The 20,628-nt window shown below is 43.6% G+C and overlaps 1 protein-coding gene across 1 annotated transcript in view; it reads left to right on the plus strand.

The window, feature by feature from the left end:
• The window catches only part of LOC306711744 (rho guanine nucleotide exchange factor TIAM2-like), a gene marked incomplete at its 3' end in the record, with an annotated part of 29,557 nt that overhangs the window by 3,679 nt on the left and 5,250 nt on the right, over positions 1-20,628 (plus strand). The window contains exons 2-12 of the mRNA XM_079180761.1: positions 8,313-9,362; positions 9,735-10,248; positions 11,445-11,620; positions 11,813-12,037; positions 12,193-12,378; positions 12,517-12,636; positions 18,041-18,094; positions 18,350-18,422; positions 18,924-19,013; positions 19,311-19,472; positions 19,704-19,747. Coding sequence (XP_079036887.1) covers positions 8,319-9,362; positions 9,735-10,248; positions 11,445-11,620; positions 11,813-12,037; positions 12,193-12,378; positions 12,517-12,636; positions 18,041-18,094; positions 18,350-18,422; positions 18,924-19,013; positions 19,311-19,472; positions 19,704-19,747 — 2,688 coding nt within the window. The 5' untranslated portion in view covers positions 8,313-8,318. The remainder of the gene's footprint in view (positions 1-8,312; positions 9,363-9,734; positions 10,249-11,444; positions 11,621-11,812; positions 12,038-12,192; positions 12,379-12,516; positions 12,637-18,040; positions 18,095-18,349; positions 18,423-18,923; positions 19,014-19,310; positions 19,473-19,703; positions 19,748-20,628) is intronic.

The raw sequence follows: 20,628 nt of genomic DNA on the forward strand, positions 1-20,628 counted from the left end.
AGTTTGGTGACGGTGAAGCTCCCACAACTTCGCTGGTAATTTTCACAGTAAAAGTCCTCCGGTTTTCTGGAATCTAGCAAAAGTATGCATTGAAGCAAGATAAGACTTCACAGGAACTATATGTCTTTAACTGTGAAGCAGCTGATATGACTTAACAGTGAGAGAAGCAGCTTTAGGGTCGAGCAGCAGGAAGTCCTTTTACTCTGAAGGGGCTCTGAAGCAACTTCAGAGCTTGTAAATGAGCTGAATGTGTTTTACTGTGAAGTGGCTGAAGGTCTTTTATTGTGAAAAGGCTATATGGGTTTTTTTTCTAGATGTCAGCCAAATTGTCATTTAATGTCAACAATATACTTTGAATCTCCTCATTGAATTCATGTACAATAATAACACAAAAGAAAAACAACCTGCAGCGCTCCGTCATGCTTTCAGTTTGTTGCCTGCAGCCGTAAATGTGGGAACAAATCACCCTCCAGATAAAAAGAGAGCTTCCTGTGGTTCCTCTTGGTTCCTCTTGGTTCCTCTTGGTGTTCTCTTGGTTCCTCTTGGTGTTCTCTTGGTTCCTCTTGGTGTTCTCTTGGTTCCTCTTGGTGTTCTCTATGTTCCTCTTGGTGTTCTCTTGGTTCCTCTTTGTTCCTCTTGGTGTTCTCTTGGTTCCTCTTGGTGTTCTCTTGGTTCCTCTTGGTTCCTCTTGGTGTTCTCTTGGTTCCTCTTTGTTCCTCTTGGTTCCTCTTGGTGTTCTCTTGGTTCCTCTTGGTTCCTCTTGGTGTTCTCTTGGTTCCTCTTGGTGTTCTCTTGGTTCCTCTTGGTTCCTCTTGGTGTTATCTTGGTGTTCTCTTGGTTCCTCTTGGTTCCTCTTGGTTCCTCTTGGTGTTCTCTTGGTTCCTCTTGGTGTTCTCTTGGTTCCTCTTGGTGTTCTCTTGGTTCCTCTTGGTGTTCTCTATGTTCCTCTTGGTGTTCTCTTGGTTCCTCTTTGTTCCTCTTGGTGTTCTCTTGGTTCCTCTTGGTGTTCTCTTGGTTCCTCTTGGTTCCTCTTGGTGTTCTCTTGGTTCCTCTTGGTTCCTCTTGGTGTTATCTTGGTGTTCTCTTGGTTCCTCTTGGTTCTTCTTTGTTCCTCTTGGTGTTCTCTTGGTTCCTCTTGGTGTTCTCTTGGTTCCTCTTGGTGTTCTCTTGGTTCCTCTAATGTGAGCCCACAGGATTTAAAGGATTGTCGTTTTTACGTGATGATGGTTTGTGCCAGAGAGTTTTACTGCACATGAAACAAACCTGCATGTTAACTTTCACAGAAACAAAGTGAAACCAGGTTGAAAGATCGAGGTGTGACTTTGTTCCTGCTGTCTTTTATTTTGGACGTCGTGTTTCCTGTTGGGCGACGGCAGGACAGGAAGTGTGTGACGGGATGTTTGACCCTTCAGAGGTGTTCTGGAAATCAGTGTGTGTGTGTGTGTGTGTGTGTGTGTGTGTGTGTGTGTGTGTGTGTGTGTGTGTGTGTGTGTGTGTGTGTGTGTGTGTGTGTGTGTGTGTGTGTGTTGTTGACGTCATGTTGTTTACAACCAGGGTGGGAAGTTCCTGCTCCATCAGCCAGATGTTGCAGCAGTTTGGCTCCAGCTGACGTGAGCTGCTTAAGGAGACGGGGGGGAACTTCTCTTCTTATTTACGGAGGAAAGAAAAGAGTCTGATTGGTCGTTCTTCGTCACATGACATGCAGGTCCAGAAGTAGAACTATTTTTTTATCTCGGGGCGTAGTGACACGTGACTCGTGACCGGCCCTTTAAACAGGTGTGTTTGCTCGGGCGGGGCCGTGTGCCGGCTTCTCTCTGGTCCTCTTCGGGGTTCAGAGGTGTTTTCTCAGCCTCGGTCCGGCTGCTCGGTCTCATCAGGATCATCTCGACCCACTAAAACAACTCTGTCTCGTTGACTTTTATCTGTAAAAGCTTTCACATTCCTCAACCTTTGAGGACCGAACCGATACGAACCGCCGAGAGCCGCTTCCTCTCGCTCCCCCTCAGGTGAACTTTAACTCTGAACTCGTTCACAGCGGATCTGAAACTTTAATCACCTTTAAATCCAGACAACAAGAGAAACGATGCTGAAGTGATGGTGAACATAAATGGTTTTGTTTTACTTTACGACGGCGTCCGTCTCAACGTGAGCCAAGATGGCGACGTGAAAAACCAAAATGGCGACAGTTAAAAACAAGCAAGATAACAACGGAAGAAAAAAAACAAAAGATGCGACGGACGAAAACTAAGATGGCGACGGTCAGAAATGCAGAACTGGAGGCTTCAGAACGACCACAGACGTCTTCCTACAGTCTGTGGTTTAGATGGACGCTCTCGGGGGCCTCTGGGCCCCTCAGCAGCATCTGCAGCCTGAATGAAAGGACCAACGCCGGGCACTCGTCTCTGCTTTGTCCACACACACACACACACACACACACACACACACACTCTCTCTCTCTGTTGACTCTGAAGGACAAAAGAAGAAGTGTGATCACACATTCTCCTCTCACTCTTCACTCAAAGGCTCTGGTGGTCTGGTTGGATTCTGGATTCCCGCTTGTTGCAGACCGGTTAGTCTCGTGCTCAGTTTAGTCCGTCAGCACGACACCTCATTCAAACACTCTGAACTGCATGCTGGGAGACATGAGGATGATGATGATGAGGAGGAGGAAGGTTTAGGTTTGTGTTCTTGTGTTCTGGAGATGCAGCTCATTTATTCTTCAGTTTATAGATTTTAATCTATTTTTCTTGTACAACTCGTCGTCTTTGATCATTTATTTTACCACTTTGTCTTTTTGCGTCCGAAAGTTACTTTTAAATAACGCCTCATTTGCATATTTAAACATTTCAGAAAGCCTGTAATATTAAACCATCTTCTCTTAAAGTGACAGTAATCAGCTGGAGAAGTTTCATGTTGATCTCTGTTCGTTAATCGTTTAATGTTTAAAACCTCCAAAGAGACGAACTAAAGACGATTAATCTGCTTATTATCTCAATTATCTCTCTGACCAGCAGAACCCAAAGATACTTTATGTTATTATTAGTATTAATACTCTCTTTCAACTCTAACACCAGGAGAAGTTTTAGGTTTTCTGTTTGCTTGAAGAATCATAAAACATCGTTCTTTCTCTGTTGGACGAATCGTTCTGTGAAACAGTTTGTTCTCCAGCCTCCTGTGGCTCCGAGGTAGAGATAGATGTACTGTATATATACTGTATGTATATATATATATATATATACATACAGTATACATAGAGGTAGATATATCTATAGAGATAGATTCCATAGACTTCCATTGAAATCAGCTGAGTGAGTGTGAAGCTGATCCAGAGGAGGAAGCAGCTGTGAAGGCCACACCAGGTCCGGGGGGGGGGGGGGACCCCGCCCGTCTGCCCACGGTGCCGGGACACAAGGACCCCAGTCAGCTGGGACAGGAAACAGACCCCCCCCCCCTACCCCCGCCGCCCAGCCACACTTCCTCTGATGGGGGAAGTGGCTGCTGGTTCCTCCTCATCGAAGCTGCTGCTTTGTGCGTTCATAAGGAGGGGGGGGGGGGGGGGGGTTGCTTCTTGGCGTTTCCCTGCAAAAACAACCCCCCCCCCCCCCCCCCCCCAAACCTTCTGCTGCACAATCACTCCCAAAGAAACAGAAACAAAGAAAGAAAAAAAGAGTTTATGACGGAGCTTCTTCTCTCCAACACGTCTCATCGTTCATTTATATATTTATTATATATTCATTATGTATTTATTATATATTTATTATATATTTATTATATATTCATTATGTATTTATTATATATTTATTATATATTTATTATATATTCATTATGTATTTATTATATATTTATTATATATTTATTATATATTCATTATGTATTTATTATATATTTATTATATATTTATTATTTATTCATTATATATTTATTATATATTTATTATATATTCATTATGTATTTATTATATATTTATTATATATTTATTATATATTCATTATATATTTATTATATATTTATTATTTATTCATTATATATTTATTATATATTAATTATATATTTATTATATTTGATCATTTTAGTAAACTAAAGACGGACTAAACGACTCTTTAAACAGACTAAACTAAACGCTAAATACAAAAGAAAATAATTCACAAGAACAAAGATAAATATAACGATTATAATAATATGATAATGAGCAGGTTAAACTAAATCAGAGTATTTCATAAGTATACTGTTAGAGTACAGTGATGTATACTCATAGAGGCAGCAGGCTTCCTCTTCCTCTTCCTGTTTCCTGACATTTAAACTGATCTGCACTTCCTGTTTCCTGTCGCAGACAAAAGCTTCATTACAGCCAGAGAAGAAAACTACAAAATAAAATACTTCAAAGCAGAAAACTTCAAGACGTTTGAGTCAATCAGGTCGTTTTATTTTGAAATCAGAGCGACTGAAGCGGTTGAATCCGTCCAGTGACGTCACCGTAATGCCTTCAGTTGTTAACGGTGATGATGAGTCATCAGAAACATAATATATGATTATATTTAAAACTTTATTCAAACAAATCAGATGTGATTCAGAGAGAACAGGTGTCATTCCTCCACACAAGCTCACATTAATCATATTCTTTTCATTTCATTTCTCATGAATTCCTTCAATGAGTCGGCCTCACGCCTGCCCGGGGGGGGGGGGGCTTTGTTGGTGAAGAATGGGGGTCGGATAATGGGGCTGATGGTCGGCAGATGGCCGAGAGGACAAACAGTGGACATCTGAGCGGCAAGAGACAAAACAAGATAGGAGAGAGGAGAGAGGAGAGAGGAGAGAGGAGAGGAGAGGAGAGAGGAGAGGAGAGAGGACAGAGGGGAGAGGAGGGAGGAGAGAGGAGAGAGGAGAGAGGAGGGAGGAGAGAGGACAGAGGGGAGAGGAGAGAGGAGAGAGGAGAGAGGAGGGAGGAGAGAGGAGAGAGGAGTTTCTCCTTCTTCTTCTTCTCCTCCTTTTTCTTTCTCTTGTTCTTCTTCTTCTTCTCCTCCTGCTCCTCTTTCTGTTCCTCCTTCTTCTCCTCTGCCCTCCAGCTGTCGAGTTCCCCTCCCTCAGCTCCTCTCATCTTGTTTTAATGAGTGAGGTCAAAGGTCAGCGGTGCATTGTGTTGTTGTGCCCCCCCCCCCCCCCCCTCAGCTCTGACCTCTCTGGGACAGGATGCCCCCCCCCCCCCCCCCCCCCCCCCTTCCCCCCCCCCCCCCCCCACCGTTCTGACGATGTCGTTGATGTTGAACACAGACGGGTTCACTCCCCGGCCTGGAGTCACAGGTTCGATTCCCAGATCAATCTCACCTTCACTGTGTCACGTTTACACCACTCTGGAATTCCTGTAGTAGAAGTAGTAGTATAGTGTAGTAGTAGAAGTATAGTAGTGGTTGTAGTAGTAGAACTAGAAGTATAGTAGTAGAACACAACACACTGACTTTCCATTTAAATGTTTTCCTTGTAAAAAACTACTTTAAGCCAAGTTTAACTTTGACCTCTCGGAGCCACCGTACAGAAGTGATCGAGCTCTCAGCAGCTAATCGATAGCTTCTTGCTAATCCCGTTCATTCGTTAGTACGATCTATTGAGTTCACCTAATTTTATGCAGATTTGTGTCGTATAATAATTAAACGTAAGTGTGCAAGATTTCTGTGTAGCGGATTTTAATCGGTTGACGGATTAAATAAACGCAGAAGAAGAAAGCCTCGTCTCTGTCTTCGGGGCGTTCTGTTTGAACTCTCGTGGGTGTTTTCTTTGGTCATATTTTGTCGTAAGTTGTCGTCGACTCGTCTCTTCTCGTTGGTGTTTGGTCTCATGTTTAAACTCCGTCTCAATATTCAGAACATCTCATTTCATTAAGTTGCAGCTTTAAATCGCTTTAGATTCCTTTTAAAGAGTCACTGCTTCTTCTCTGTTGGTCGACATTTAAAGACGTTTTCTTTTCCTAAACATGTTCATCGAGGCTAAAGTTAGTCTGTCGTCCTTCTGTCTCTGTACGGAGCTGAAACCCTGAAAGAGTTCCTCGTGACAGACGCTTTATTTAGAAAACGACAGAAAGGAAACAAAAAGAGAGAAAATGACTCAACATTCCAGAAAACCAAAATAAACAGAAGACGGAGTGAAGGAGCAGAGACGTCATGGAGGAGGAGGAGGAGGAGGAGGAGGAGGAGGAGGAGGAGGAGGAGGAGGAGGAGGAGGGTTTATACAAAAGCAAAGTCTGTGTGCTGAAGCTCATGAAGCCCCTCCCTCCCTCTGTTCTCCCCCAACAGATGAGAGAGAGAGAGAGAGAGAGAGAGAGAGAGAGAGAGAGAGAGAGAGAGAGAGAGAGAGAGAGAGAGAGAGAGAGAGAGAGAGAGAGAGAGAGAGAGAGAGAGAGAGAGAGAGCTTCAGTAGTAACCAGACAGAGAGCATGAAGGAGCTGCTGAGTCTCTGAAGACCAGAACACAAACCGGTAAAACTCTTTCTGCTTAATGATGACCTTCGATCTGTTTGTTATCAAACACTTTATTTGGGCTTTTAAGAGTCAAATCTACATAAATGTTTAGTTTGTAGATTTTCATGTTTCTTTGATTTCCTTCAACATGCGTCAGACGCTGTTTGAACTGAACAGACGAATGATGAAGATCAGTTTGAGTTTGAGCTCCAGAAATAGACACAGAAGTAGTGATTGTAGTATTATAGTAGTAGTATAGTAGTAGTAGTATAGTAGTAGGAGTAGTAGTAGAACACACTGACTTTCCATTTAAATGGTTTCCTTGTAAAAAGCTAGTTTAAGCCAAGTTTAACTTTAAGCTGCATTTTAACTTTAAGCTAACTTCAACTTTAAGCTGTATTCTAACTTTAAGCTAACTTTAACTTTAAGCTAACTTTAACTCTAAGCTGTATTTTAAGCTGTATTTTAACTTTAAGCTAACTTTAACTTAAAGCTGTATTTTAAGCTGTATTCTAACTTTAAGCTGTATTCTAACTTTAAGCTGTATTCTAACTTTAAGCTAACTTTAACTCTAAGCTGTATTTTAAGCTGTATTCTAACTTTAAGCTAACTCTAACTTTAAGCTAAACCTTAACTAATGGACCTCAAGTCAGGATCAAAAGAAGTGTTTATATGTACAGTCGAGTCAATCAAGTCCAGTTGCATTGTGGGTCTTTTAGGCTCCAGGTTTTGCCAAGGAAGAAGAATTGATTTAACAGACTACAGGTTCCATGCTTCACCTACATTCCCCTGGGTCCTAAGTCCCTCCATGTACAGCTTCTTAGCACCCTCTATGTACCAACGTACATTTATAACAAATACCACACATATTACGGTAATCAGCGTTTCATAGTGTCTGACCAAAATACCAAAAAAGCTAAAAAAGAAATGAGTCATTTAAATTAATTTTAGAGTTTTTAAAGTGTTTAGTTTGTAATATGTATAATAATCATATCATTTAGTTATCACTGCTGAGAATTTAACAAACATAAAAACATGACGTAGATAGGTTTGCAGTTTTCAAGATGTATATTTAAATTCATCTCTTACACACTTATATATATTATCAGAATCATTATAACTGTGTTATAACTGCTACTGTGTAAAGAGAATACTGCTGTTAAAAAGAACCCGATTTGTTTAAAGTGTTTGCAAATCAAATGTTATTGCACTTTTGTTCATATAGCAGTACTTTTCAAATAAAAGCGCGCAATACACTACTTTTGAATTCATTATTGAATTATTGAATCGCGATTAATCGCAAAAAATCATGCGCAATTAAAAATTGGAATCGTTGCCCAGCGCTAGTTTTTAGTTTTAAATTGTTCGTTAACCACGTGTTTGAAACGATTTAAAACTGAAACTTTAAAAAAGAAAATATGTTTCCCTTGAAACGTAATTGAGAATGCCGTTTAGTTTTATGGAAACATAATTTTGTAGGAGAGAGAGTTGGATTTTAAAATAGACGATATCTGTGGCGCTTTTATCCAAAGCGACTTACAATTCAGATGCTATCATCCCGTAGTCACAGCTACGGGATCAATTTTGGGGTTAAGTGTCTTGCTCAAGGACACATCGAGATGCAAGTGCCGGAGCCGGGATTTGAACCGCCAACCGATTGTAAGACGGCCCTCCTCTCCACTCAGCCACAGTCGCCCCCATAAAGGGATTGAGGATTTGGAGCCAATACACAGATAGTAGAAGTAATGGGGGGGTAACATGTGGTCCTGGTGGTCGAGTTAGAAGTATTCTTGGTAGTAGTACATGATGCAAAAGGAATGGATAGTTCTCTCAGTAGTTCACGTCTCCGTCTGTCCTCCTTCAGGCTGCGATGGGAAACACAGACAGTCACAGCGGCTTCGTCTCTCCTGCCAAGTCCTCCTGCTCGCTCAGGTTCTCCTCCAGGAGGGAGGAGGTGCCGTCGGCTCGCAGCTGGTGGAGGAGCAGCCAGGGTAGCGGCAGGAGCCGGGGGAGGAGCTGCCTGAACCAGCGCGCCGCCGACCCACCGTACACCTCCTGGCACTATGAGCCCAAAGCCACCAGAGGAGGAGCCGGATCTCCTCAGAGGTTCCTCAGAGGGAACCAGTTTGGCTTCGTGGAGGGCGGCGGTGAGCGGACGTCCGTGGAGAGCGGTGGTGGCAGCCCGAAGGTGCTGCTCGGCAAAGACGGCAGCATGAGGGTGGAGTTCACCAACACCAGAGGAGTCTCATTGGAGCCAAAGGGGCTCCTCCCCGCCGCCGCCACCACAGTCACCGAACCCTCCCTCCGCACCAGTAAAGGCAGCTCGCTCAGCTCCGACGGCTCCTGGTACGACTCGCCGTGGGGCACCGGCGGCGAGCTGGTCGACAACGTGTTTGTGTGCGGGCAGACTGTGGCAAACAGGTTCACCGAGGAGACCGCCAACAACACCACCACCACTACCACCACCACCACCTCCGTCTTCTCGGCCCAGGTGGACGTCTCCTCTGGATCCGACACCGGCGATTTCGCCATCGCCGCCGCCGGTTACAACACCTGCTCCTCCTCCGGGCGAACGGAGGACAGCGGCATCGGAGACTCGGTGATCCTGCCGGCCGACCTGAGAGACTTCAGCCCGGCGTCGCCGTCCTCCTCCTCGCTGGACAGCGTCTACCACAACGCGCTGCCCGCCTTCCCCACCACCACGCCGGACGCCACGCTGCAGCGGACCACCACCTCCTCCGATGATGTCATCCAGGAAGAGGAGGTGTCAGGAGGAGGCGTGGAGCAGCGTTACCCCTCCGTGACGCTTCCCTGTCGAAGGGCCGAGAACAGCCGCAAAGACTTCCTGAAGAGCCGAATCCGACGACTCAGCGACTGGACCGGAAGTCTGAGCAGGAAGAAGAGGAGGATCCAGGTGAGTCACATGAACGATACGTTTAATCATGATGAAGTGTATGCATCAATAAAAACATATTTAATTTATTTTAAAATATTTTGTATACCTGAAATAGTAATACAAGTACTTGTGTCAGTATTTGTGTTAGATTCACAGTAATGGCCATAGTTCATTTTCTTTGTCCAGTTTCTCTCTTTTTCAGCTCATTAAAGAAACTCATAAACACAAGTTCAGAGAAACTTATTATTATTAATAATAATATGTGTATTATTAATAAACGTATTATTCATATTATGTTTAATATTAATAATAATAATAATAATAATATCTATTATTTTATTATTAACATTAAACAAACAATAAATAAAAGAGTTGATGTTTCTTCCTCAGGAGCCGAACGGCAGTGACACCACCGATGTCTCCGTTGACCGGCCGGACTGCAGCACTTTGTGGTCCTCCAACCCTCTCCACACCCTGAACCAGAACCAGTTCACACCTGCCCACTGTGGCTCCTCCAGGAGCCTGAACCAGAACCAGTTCACACCAGCCCACTGTGGCTCCTCCAGGAGCCTGAACCAGAACCAGAGCAGCGACGTCCAGCGGCAGAACGTCTACGAAAGCTTCATGCAGGAGCTAAAGACGGGCTGCAGCAGCACAGCTGAGAGGACGGAGGAGGAGGAGGAGGAAGAGGAGGAGGAGGAGGAAGAGGAAGAGGAGGAGGAGGAGGAAGGAGACGAGGAGGTGGGAGGAGGCGAGCAGCTGGACGCCCTGTGTGAGGAGGAGCAGGGCGCGGTGCGACGCGCCGGCTGGCTCTCCTTCAAAGCTCTGATCACCGTCAGTAAAGACAGGAAGCTGGAGCTGGTGGCTCGACGCAGGTGGAGAAGCTACTGGGTCACTCTGAGAGGTACGGGAGGTACTGGAGCTACGGGAGGTACGGAGATACTGGTACGGGAGGTACGGGAGGCATTGGGAGGTACTGGAGCTATGGGAGGTACGGAGATATTGGTACGGGAGGTACTGGAGGTACGGGAGGTACGGAGATACTGGTACGGGAGGTACGGGAGGCACTGGGAGGTATGAGAGGTACGGGAGGTACTGGAGTTACTGGTAAAGGGGAGGTATGGGGAGTACTGGAGGTACGGGAGGTACGAGAGGTACTAGAGGTACGGGAGGTACTAGAGGTACGGGATGTACGAGAGGTACGGGAGGTACGAGAGGTACTAGAGGTACGGGAGGTACTAGAGGTACGGGAGGTACTAGAGGTACTGGAGGTACAAGAGGTACGGGAGGTACGGGAAGTACTAGAGGTACAGGATTTACGGGAGGTACTAGAGCTACGGGAGGTACTAGAGGTACGGGAGGTACTAGAGGTACAGGATGTACGAGAGGTACTAGAGGTACGGGAGGTACTAGAGGTACTAGAGCTACGGGAGGTATGAGAGGTACGGGAGGTACGGGAGGTACGGGAAGTACTAGAGGTACAGGATTTACGGGAGGTACTAGAGCTACGGGAGGTACGGGAGGTACTAGAGCTACGGGAGGTATGAGAGGTACGGGAGGTACGGGAAGTACTAGAGGTACAGGATGTATGAGAGGTACGAGAGGTACGAGAGGTACTAGAGGTACTAGAGGTACGGGAGGTACGAGAGGTACGGGAGGTACTAGAGGTACAGGATGTACGAGAGGTACGAGAGGTACGAGAGGTACTAGAGGTACTAGAGGTACGGGAGGTACTAGAGGTACGGGAGGTACTAGAGGTACTAGAGGTACTAGAGGTACTAGAGGTACTATAGGTACGGGAGGTACGGCCTCCACCTGGAGGAACAGGAAACTTAGACCTAAACACTTAAACTTAAAAACTTCAAACTTCAAACTTAAACTTGGTGGCCTGAATAAAGAAACATTAGAAGGTAAAGTGACGGTAGAATCTTTTCTGACTTCAAATACAAGTTGTTTGACATATTGATGTTATTTAGTTGCTGTAAAGCGGATCATATAATATTCATATTAGTATCATGGAGCTGCGTTTCTACCAGTTAAAGGAGACACACAGGAAATGAAACAGTGAGGTGACGATGGACGATGCTTCTGTCTCCTCAGGTTGCTCTCTGCTGTTTTACGAGACGTACGGGAGGATCGTGGGCGGAGAGCCGGAGCTTTCTCCTCGCTACGCTCTGATGGCCGACGACGGCATCGTGCAGGCCGTCCCCGAGCATCAGAAGAGAGAGAACGTCTTCTGTCTCAGCAACAGACACGGAGACGTCTACCTGCTCCAGGTGAGACACACCTCTGTCTTTGTTGGTGTCAATCTCAGGCGTCCTTGAACGCACCGTCAGAATATCGCACAATCAAACCAGAATATGTAGTTTTGTCTAGTGAAGAGGAGGAGGAGGAGGACAGCTGGTAGAAACTTCAGACAGAACTACAGAACTGAACTGCCTTCGTCTAACCCCCCCCCCCCCCTCCAGGCCACCAACCAGACCGACCTGGAGAACTGGGTGACAGCGATCCACTCAGCGAGCGCCTCCCTGCTGGCGAGGCGTCAAGGTAAGGAGGACACGCTGCGCCTCCTTCGCTGCCGGAGCCGCTCGCTGCTGCACCACATCGACGTGGACGGGAAGATGAAGAAGATGGCGGAGCTGCAGCTGTCCGTCATCAGGGAGACGAAGAGCAGGAGGGCCGTGGAGAGCCAGGTCAGTGGCTGGGATAAATAATAATACATGCATATATATTTATCATAAATATATATACATGTATATATATTTATGATAAATAAGAATACATGTATATATATTTATCATAAATAATAATACATGTATATATGACCCTGTTTTGTTCTGCGGTTCAGATCCAGCAGTGGGAGCAGAACCTGGAGAAACTGAACCTGGATCTGTTCCGGCTGCGCTGCTATCTGTCCAGCCTGCAGGGCGGCGAGCTGCCGAACCCCAAGAGCCTCCTGGCCGTGGCCAGCCGGCCCTCCAAGTGCATGCTGGGACGCCTGGGGGTCTTCTCCGTGTCCTCCTTCCACGCTCTGGTAAGACCGACACCTCCACCAGCAGACAGCAGCACCTCCATCCTCTTGTCTCCAGACTCATGTTGGACTTGTGTCGTGTCCTCGTGATGATAAATAATATATATATAGACTCATGTTGGACTTGTGTCGTGTCCTCAGGTGTGCAGCAGAGACGAGGAGACGCTGAGGCGGCGCTGCAGGACTCTGAGGGGGGGGGGGCTGCCGTCTCTGGACGGACTGAAGAGACGCTGCAAGGACGCCAGACACTCCACGACCCAGGTAGTAACACGGCCAACCACTGTGGTCACTTTCTGGGTTTGTTTTGGTCTTTTAAATATGAGCTCCGGCCTTCATTTATTCAGGTTTATTTCATCTGTTCTGCTGCAGTGGTTTGTTTGTGTCTCCAGTTTGTTGTTGACTTAAAAATGTAACCGTGGTGTTTTTCACCTCTAAGAGACATTTAGTTTTGTCCGCCCGTACGCTGATGACTGAATCTTTACGTTGTCGCGTTACGTTGTCGCATTACGTTGTCGCGTTACGTTGTCGCGTTACGTTGTCGCGTTACGTTGTTACTTTACATTGTTACTTTACATTGTTACTTTACGTTGTTACTTTACGTTGTTACTTTACGTTGTTACTTTACATTGTTACTTTACATTGTCGCGTTACATTGTCGCGTTACATTGACGCGTTACGTTACTTTACATTGTTACTTTACATTGTTGCTTTAAGTTGTTGCGTTACATTGTTACTTTACATTGTTACTTTACATTGTTGCTTTACGTTGTTACTTTACGTTGTCGCGTTACGTTGTTACTTTACATTGTTGCTTTACGTTGTTACTTTACATTGTTACTTTACATTGTTGCTTTACGTTGTTACTTTACGTTGTCGCGTTACGTTGTTACTTTACATTGTTGCTTTACGTTGTTACTTTACATTGTTACTTTACATTGTTACTTTACGTTGTTACTTTACGTTGTTACTTTACATTGTTACTTTACGTTGTTACTTTACGTTGTTACTTTACATTATTACTTTACGTTGTTACTTTACATTGTTACTTTACATTGTTACTTTACGTTGTTACTTTACGTTGTTACTTTACATTGTTACTTTACATTGTTACTTTACGTTGTTACTTTACATTGTTACTTTACATTGTTACTTTACGTTGTTACTTTACATTGTTACTTTACGTTGTTACTTTACATTGTTACTTTACGTTGTTACTTTACATTGTTACTTTACATTGGCGCGTTACGTTGGCGCATTGATACGTTGATGTCTGAATCATTTCTACAGAGATACGATGAGACTTTAGATTCAAATCCTCTTCTTAATGTAACCTCATCCAGCAGCTCACATCATGAGACAATCCTGAGCTCTTAGCTTCTACTTCCTGTTCCTGATGTTAAACACATCTGCACAAGCTGACAGGACCACACAGGGTTAAATCTCTCTGGTTTCACCTTCTTTTCCTGCAAACACATCAGGGTAGCTCACTTCTCTGAGACTTTTCATGTGAGTTGGATGAAAAGTTCAGCGTGAAAGTTCATTCTTGAATTAATAAACAGCTATTTGACAAAAAAGATGTTAACCAAAAGTCCACTTACTCGCTTTTTTTTCTGGAGCTTTCAGTCGTTTAACAGCTGACATTTCTCTGATTGAGCAAATGTTTTAAACTAAACTGACATAATTTAACACGTCAACCTATCGAATGCTCTGAATGCTGGATTCTGATTGGTCTTCGCTTTCATCTTTCAAAACTTTCAAAACATGGCAGCTGTTCTGAACAATTTTAGGAAACGTTTTTAAAGGAGTTTTGAGAGTGATGTCATGCTCTAAATGCTGCCAGCTGATTGGTCACTCTAAACAGCTGCTGGTTGAAATCTTGCAGTTAGGTTTCATTCCAGCTGTTTCTGCTCCAGCTATAAAAAAGAAAAGTTCCCATCATGCTCGGCTCCTGAGGGGCCCCCTCTTGATAAACAGCGGAGCTATTTTCGGGGCTGAAACCAGAGGAGGATAGAAATGTCTCTGGTTTATTTTGGCTTTGTGTTTTGACGGACGGATGCTGTAACACTTGAACACGTGTCCTCTGTTGACACTCTGAGTGAACTCAGCTCACGTTACTGTGGGGAGAATCTTTGGTCCACGTTAGACGGGAAAGTGCGAGGAAAACCGACCAATCAGAGAGCTCAGTGAGCGAAGTAGAACGTCACCACTTGGAGAATATCTCTGCTTTTTCTGCTTTTTACAAACCTGAGAGGTAACTTTAGTAACTCTTAGTGTACAGAGATACACTGTCTGGCTAACTGTGACTCTCAACAGGCAGCTACGACCTGGAATGTGCTAGCTTAGCACTAAAGCTAACGTGTTAGCATGTCTTCTGCCGGCGGACCACTATTGGCAGTGTGATCAGTGTTTACCTTGAAGGGATCATAAAACATGATTTTATGATGAATATGATATTTTGGATGCAGGTTTGCTGGTTTTGTTTCTCTTCATTATATTTCAGCTCAGCTGTTTGGTTTTTTTTGTTGCTATTTTGCGTTTTTTGCAAACCACGAATACATTAAATATTGACATTTTTGCATTCAGTCAGAGCAGGTGACGTAGTATATGGAGCGGATGATGTAGGAAGTCATAACAAGAGAGAAAGTCCTCGAAGAGCTGGTTGGTCGAACAAACACAGGACTTCACCCAGCAGACCGATGTCAGTGTCCTGTGTGAAACGTTGTTGCGTTACATTGTGTTGTTGCTTTATATTGTGTTGTTGCGTTACGTTGAGTTGTTACTTTACGTTGTTACTTTACGTTGTTGCGTTACGTTGTGTTGTTACTTTCCATTGTTACTTTCCATTGTTCCATTGTGTTGTTACTTTACGTTGTTACTTTACGTTGTTGCGTTACATTGTGTTGTTACTTTCCATTGTTACTTTACGTTGTTACATTGTGTTGTTACTTTACGTTGTTACTTTACGTTGTTGCGTTACGTTGTCTCGTTAATATTTTAACTCGCACCATGATCTTTCCTGAACCAAGTAGTTTTGTTGTTTCACAACGTTAACCAGGTGTCATTGTGCGTTTCTGTGTGATATGAGGCTGATATGAAACATATTTATGAAACATGATTTTGGTTCAGAAACAGCACTGAATGTGTCCGTGGTTTGCAGGAACGTAAACATGTTTTGTCGTGAGGACTCCTCAGTTCCACAGAGTTTAAACGAAGAACCAGTCTGTTCAAACAGATTCCTGCCTTTAAGAGCAGCTCTGAGACCTCACAGGTCTGATTGTGGGAGCTGGACCTGGTTTAGGTTTCCGGGCAGTCCCGACCCCCAGAGACAGTCTGGTCTCTGAGGGACATGTGGACTTCATTTAGAGACAAACATCAGTCACGGATTGTTACAGTAAGAAGGTTCTCATTATGTGACTCACTGTTCATTTAATCTGCTGTTCATCAGGACAAAATGAAACACAATATAAACATGTAGAAATATGTAGAAATAACGTCTTCTTATTTCAATTAAGATTTGATTTTGTCCTGAACAACAAGAACGTGTTCAAATATTCACAGAACAAGGAAAGAAAACAGTAAACAAACAACAAGAGAACAAAAGAAACCAAACTAACTGAGTCGTTTCCTTATAAGGAGTGTTGATGATGTGTTTACTGTCTGTCCGTGGTTTCAGACTCCAGACTGACTCCGCTCTGATTACCGCTCCGACTGCATCAAACCTGTAATTTCGGCTCAACTCAACCACCTCTTTTTTCCCATGATGCCCTGGGGCTAATTTTGGTTTTGATTCGGAACACAATTTAGAATCAAAGTTTTTTTTTTTTTTTTCCTCGACAGATCGTTTTTAATTCAGTTTAAATAAAGTGTGTGTGTGCGTGTGTGCGTGTGTGTGTGTGTGTGTGTGTGTGTGTGTGTGTGTGGGGGGGGGGGGGGGGGGGGGGTGGGGGGGTGCAGTGCAGTTACTTCTTTCTTTTCATGAAACATCAACATTTCTAATCGACTGATCTGCTTTAAATAGAGTTGTGACTTATTCTCATGAAGTTTAAAAACTACGGAGCAGTAAATCATTGCTGTATTTTCAGAATAAAACGTATTCTCCTGAAGCTAGGACTCGGGGACGTCGTCATGTTGAAACAGCAGAGAGACGTTCATCACGTTTAACGAACGAAGTCCAGATGTTACGAGAGAATCGTTACATGGAAACATTTCTACTTTACAGTTGATCTAAAACTACAGAAAATCACAGAATCATGAGAAAAGATATTATTACTTCGAAGCTGGAACCAACAATTATTTTGACATTTTGACTGAAATGATTTCAGATTAATTTGTAATCTGATCGTTGATGTTTTTCAGAATAAAAGCATTTAGAGGAAACATTTTGCTAATGTCTCAGAATCACATCTTTCTCTCTTTGCATTATTATTTAGTTTGACTCTAAATCTTCCAAAACAACTTATTTTCAAAAGAAAATACTTGTAATATTATGAAAAATAAGTTGTAGTATTGCAATAAAAAGGTGAGAATGTTGCGTATGTTTAGTTCAGCGTAACATTCAGTAAATATTTGGAGATAAAAGTTCCAGAACCTCGTTCTTCTTCTTCTGTCCCAACAAGAGACGTTTATAAGATTATGTGTTCAGAGTCTGCAGCCACCTGTCGCCCCTTCAACCCCCCGAGGAGAGAGGAGGAGAGAGGAGGAGAGAGGAGGAGAGAGGAGGAGAGAGAGGAGGACAAAGGGAGCAGGAGTCTCCTGCTCCCTTTGTCCTCCTCTAGTTGTCTTTATTCAGACAGTGTTTGGTTAGGGAGAGACAGCTGTTTCATAGCCGCCTGCTGATCTGTGAGGAGGAGGAGGAGGAGGAGGAGGAGGAGGAGGAGGAGGAGGAGGATTAAAAGGTCTCTCAGCCTTTTATTCTCCCAGAATTCCTTTGTCCCTCTTTGTTAATCCCTCTGAAGAGGTAGAGAATGACTCCCTCCACCTCCTCTCCTCTCCACATGACCTCCTCCTCCTCCTCTTCTCTTCAACTCCTCTGCTCCTCTTTTAACCTCCTTCCTTTCCTCGTCTTCCTCTCAACGTGACGCCTCCTCGTCCGTCTCCTCCGGTGTTCCGCTGCTTTGACTTTTAACTGGTTTTCATTTACATCTTCTCAGTTTCTGTTCTCGTCTCTCTTTGACTCTTCATCATATTTTCTCCTCCTCTTCCTCCTCTTCCTCCTCTTCCTCCTCTTCCTCCTCCTTGTTGATCTGTGGTACTAAACACCTTTCAGCCAATCACAAACCATTATTTTTCACAGGTGGAAACCTGAATGAAGTCTTTATTTCAGTCAGACTTGGTTTGGTGCGTTCAAGTGCTCGTTAGAAAGTTTGATTTGTAAACTTTAATTTTCATTTATTTTTTATGTTTTTAATACTAAAGTCATTTTAATTTTCTGTATTTTTTTATTCATTATTCATTGTCTTTATTTCTTTCATTGATAAATAGATTTTTTTAATAGATTTCTATTATTTCTGTTCTTTGTTTCTGTCCTTGAATGCATCATGTGTTCTTGAACTAAACTCAGAAATAAAATAGTTTTTATTTGATGTCCGCGTTGAATTGAACCTTCAGTTGATAACTAATAATAATAATAATATATTTTATAATAATAAAATGTTTCTTCCTGCAGAGACTCAAACAGAAGGAGGCGGCGCCCCCTGCAGGACGTCCTGCAGCTCTACAGGTGCGTTCACTGACCCGTTTCCCTGCATGTTGATGCAAACTACTCATCTTTAATGAGATCTGTCGCTTTAATGAGGTTTAGTATTAAGACATAAATCCATAATTGTTGTTTTTAAGATCAGGATCTAACCTGTGACGTCAGTTTGAGCGTTTTTTCACATATTTGATGAACTGAGTAAAATATTAATATCAGTGAGTGCTGAATGTTTCAAATGTCCACGTGCACCTGAACTCACCGTCTCCTCTCGTTCTTCAGGTGTGTGACGAGCTGCAGCTTCCAGATGTTTTCACTCTGAACATCTGTCGACTCCACGCTGCGAAAGACTTCGGTGAGAAAATAATACGTAAAATAATAAAGGAAATAATAAAAGCAATAATACATAAATTAATACATGTAATAATAAATAAAATAATAAATAAAATAATGAATAAAATAATAAATAAGTTAATAAATAAAATAATACATAACATAATACATAACATAATAAATAAAATAATGAATAAAATAATAAATAAGTTAATAAATAAAATAATACATGTAATAATAAATCAAATTATAAATAATAAGTACAATAATAAATAAAATAATAAGTAAAATAATCCCCCACTAAAACCTGAACAGGTTCTGTGTTTAAACAATTTATAATATTTTCATGACATCCTAAAAATAAAAGGATTGCAGATAAATGAATGCTGTTCTTTAACTAATAAATATGATTGAATCCTTTATCTCGGTTCGAGTGTTCTGTCAGAGAGTCCCGTGGTTTGAGGTCTGGTGTTTGATGTGTTTGTGCGTCAGAATAATGAACGAGTGTGTTTCGATGGTTCAGGTTTCGCGGTGACGGGTCTCGTGGACGGAGTCGGTCAAAGTGTCGTCTACGTGAGCGAGGTCGACCCGCTGGGACAGTCGGCCAGAGAAGGTGTGACCCCGTTTAAAGAGACAGTACGCTTTATTATCAGCGCTCATGGTCGACGTTTAACTCAAGGAAATAGAGTTTTAACATCAAATAATGATTTAGTCACCTCTCTTCTGCTTCTTCTTCTATTCCTTCCTCTTCCTCTCCTTCTTCTTCTTCTTCTTCTTCTTCTTTGGTCAAACTGCAGCCAAAGCCAAAGTTGACAGCACCAGTGGAGCTTTATTGTGAAGGCTGAGCGGACACAGACTTCCTGTTGAACCATGTGACCTCATGTGTGTTTTATGACGTGTTTCCCATCAGGCCTCAGGGCGGGAGACCAGGTCCTGGCGGTGAACGGGGCCGGCGTGTCTGGACTGGACCTGGACCTGATGCAGAGTCTCTTCAGCCACCAGAAGCTCCAGCTGCTGCTCCGGAGGGACCGGGAGCCCACCCCCCCAGACCTCCAGACCTGGACCAGCGCCGGTACGTCAGGACCAGATCCAGCATTTCATACAGGAGCTCCGGTTCCCCCTCAGGGCCTGAACCCAACTGCTGCTCATACAGAAGCATTTAGTTTGAAAGGAAAGGCTTTTATTGTGAAGGCGGGTTGCTGCTCAGTGCAGAAACTGCAACCCAAGGGGATTGTGGGTAAACTGCCTGCAGATTATTAATATATTAATATATATTAATAAGAATCTGATCTTGATTCCACAGACGGCGTCCCGCTTCCTGTTTGTGACGGCGAGCTGGAAAGAGAGGTGAGCTTCACCTGGTTCAGTGTGTGTGTGTGTGTGTGTGTGTGTGTGTGTGTGTGTGTGTGTGTGTGTGTGTGTGTGTGGAGGAAGCTGTGTTTGTATTCACACTAGACTGTTTCAGACTTCGGAGGGTTTTTATCGTCTAACACAGCCTCCAGGAGGACGGAAGCTGCAAAATTAAAAAAATAAATGACTCGATAAATGAATTAATATTCTAATAAATGTTCCAAAAATAGTATTAAGACTAAATACAGACATTAATGAAACGATTAAATGTAACTTAAATTATATTGTTTTAATTTGCTTCTTCATTTATTTATCCTGGAATTAATTCTCTTAAATATTTTCTGTTTATTTTATTATTTTTTATTTCTTAAAAAAAGGAAATATATATATATATATGTATGTATTTTTGTCACTCGTCCAGAGTGTAAATGTTCAAAGTTAGTGTTTCAGTGTAAACAGAGCCGTGTGTCATGTGACCCGTGTGTCACATGACACACGGGTCACATGACGTGTGGTCAGGTAATCCGGGTTTACACCTCCAGTGTGTGTGTGTGGAGGAGGATTAATGGCGTCTGCTGGTTGGCCCGGAGACGAGTCCTAAATGTTGTTGTTGACCGGCTGTGGGAGGCGACCTCTGACCCCGGCCTCCCCGACCTCCTGCTGCCGGACCATGGGAGCCCTGTGCTGGGTGCTGCCGCCGGAGGAGGACGAGGAGGTGCTGGAGCAGCAGCAGCAGGAGGAGGAGGTGGTGGTGGTGGAGGAGGCGGCGGCGTGCTGCCTGAGCTGCCGGCAGCCGGCCGACGGCCTCGTCCTGCTGGTAAAACTCTAGTACTGTACTGTAGTACTAGAATGAGGTACTTGTACTTTACTACTGCAAC

The sequence above is a fragment of the Pholis gunnellus genome, assembly GCF_910591455.1.
Source record: "Pholis gunnellus genome assembly, chromosome: 19".
Lineage (NCBI taxonomy): Eukaryota > Metazoa > Chordata > Actinopteri > Perciformes > Pholidae > Pholis > Pholis gunnellus.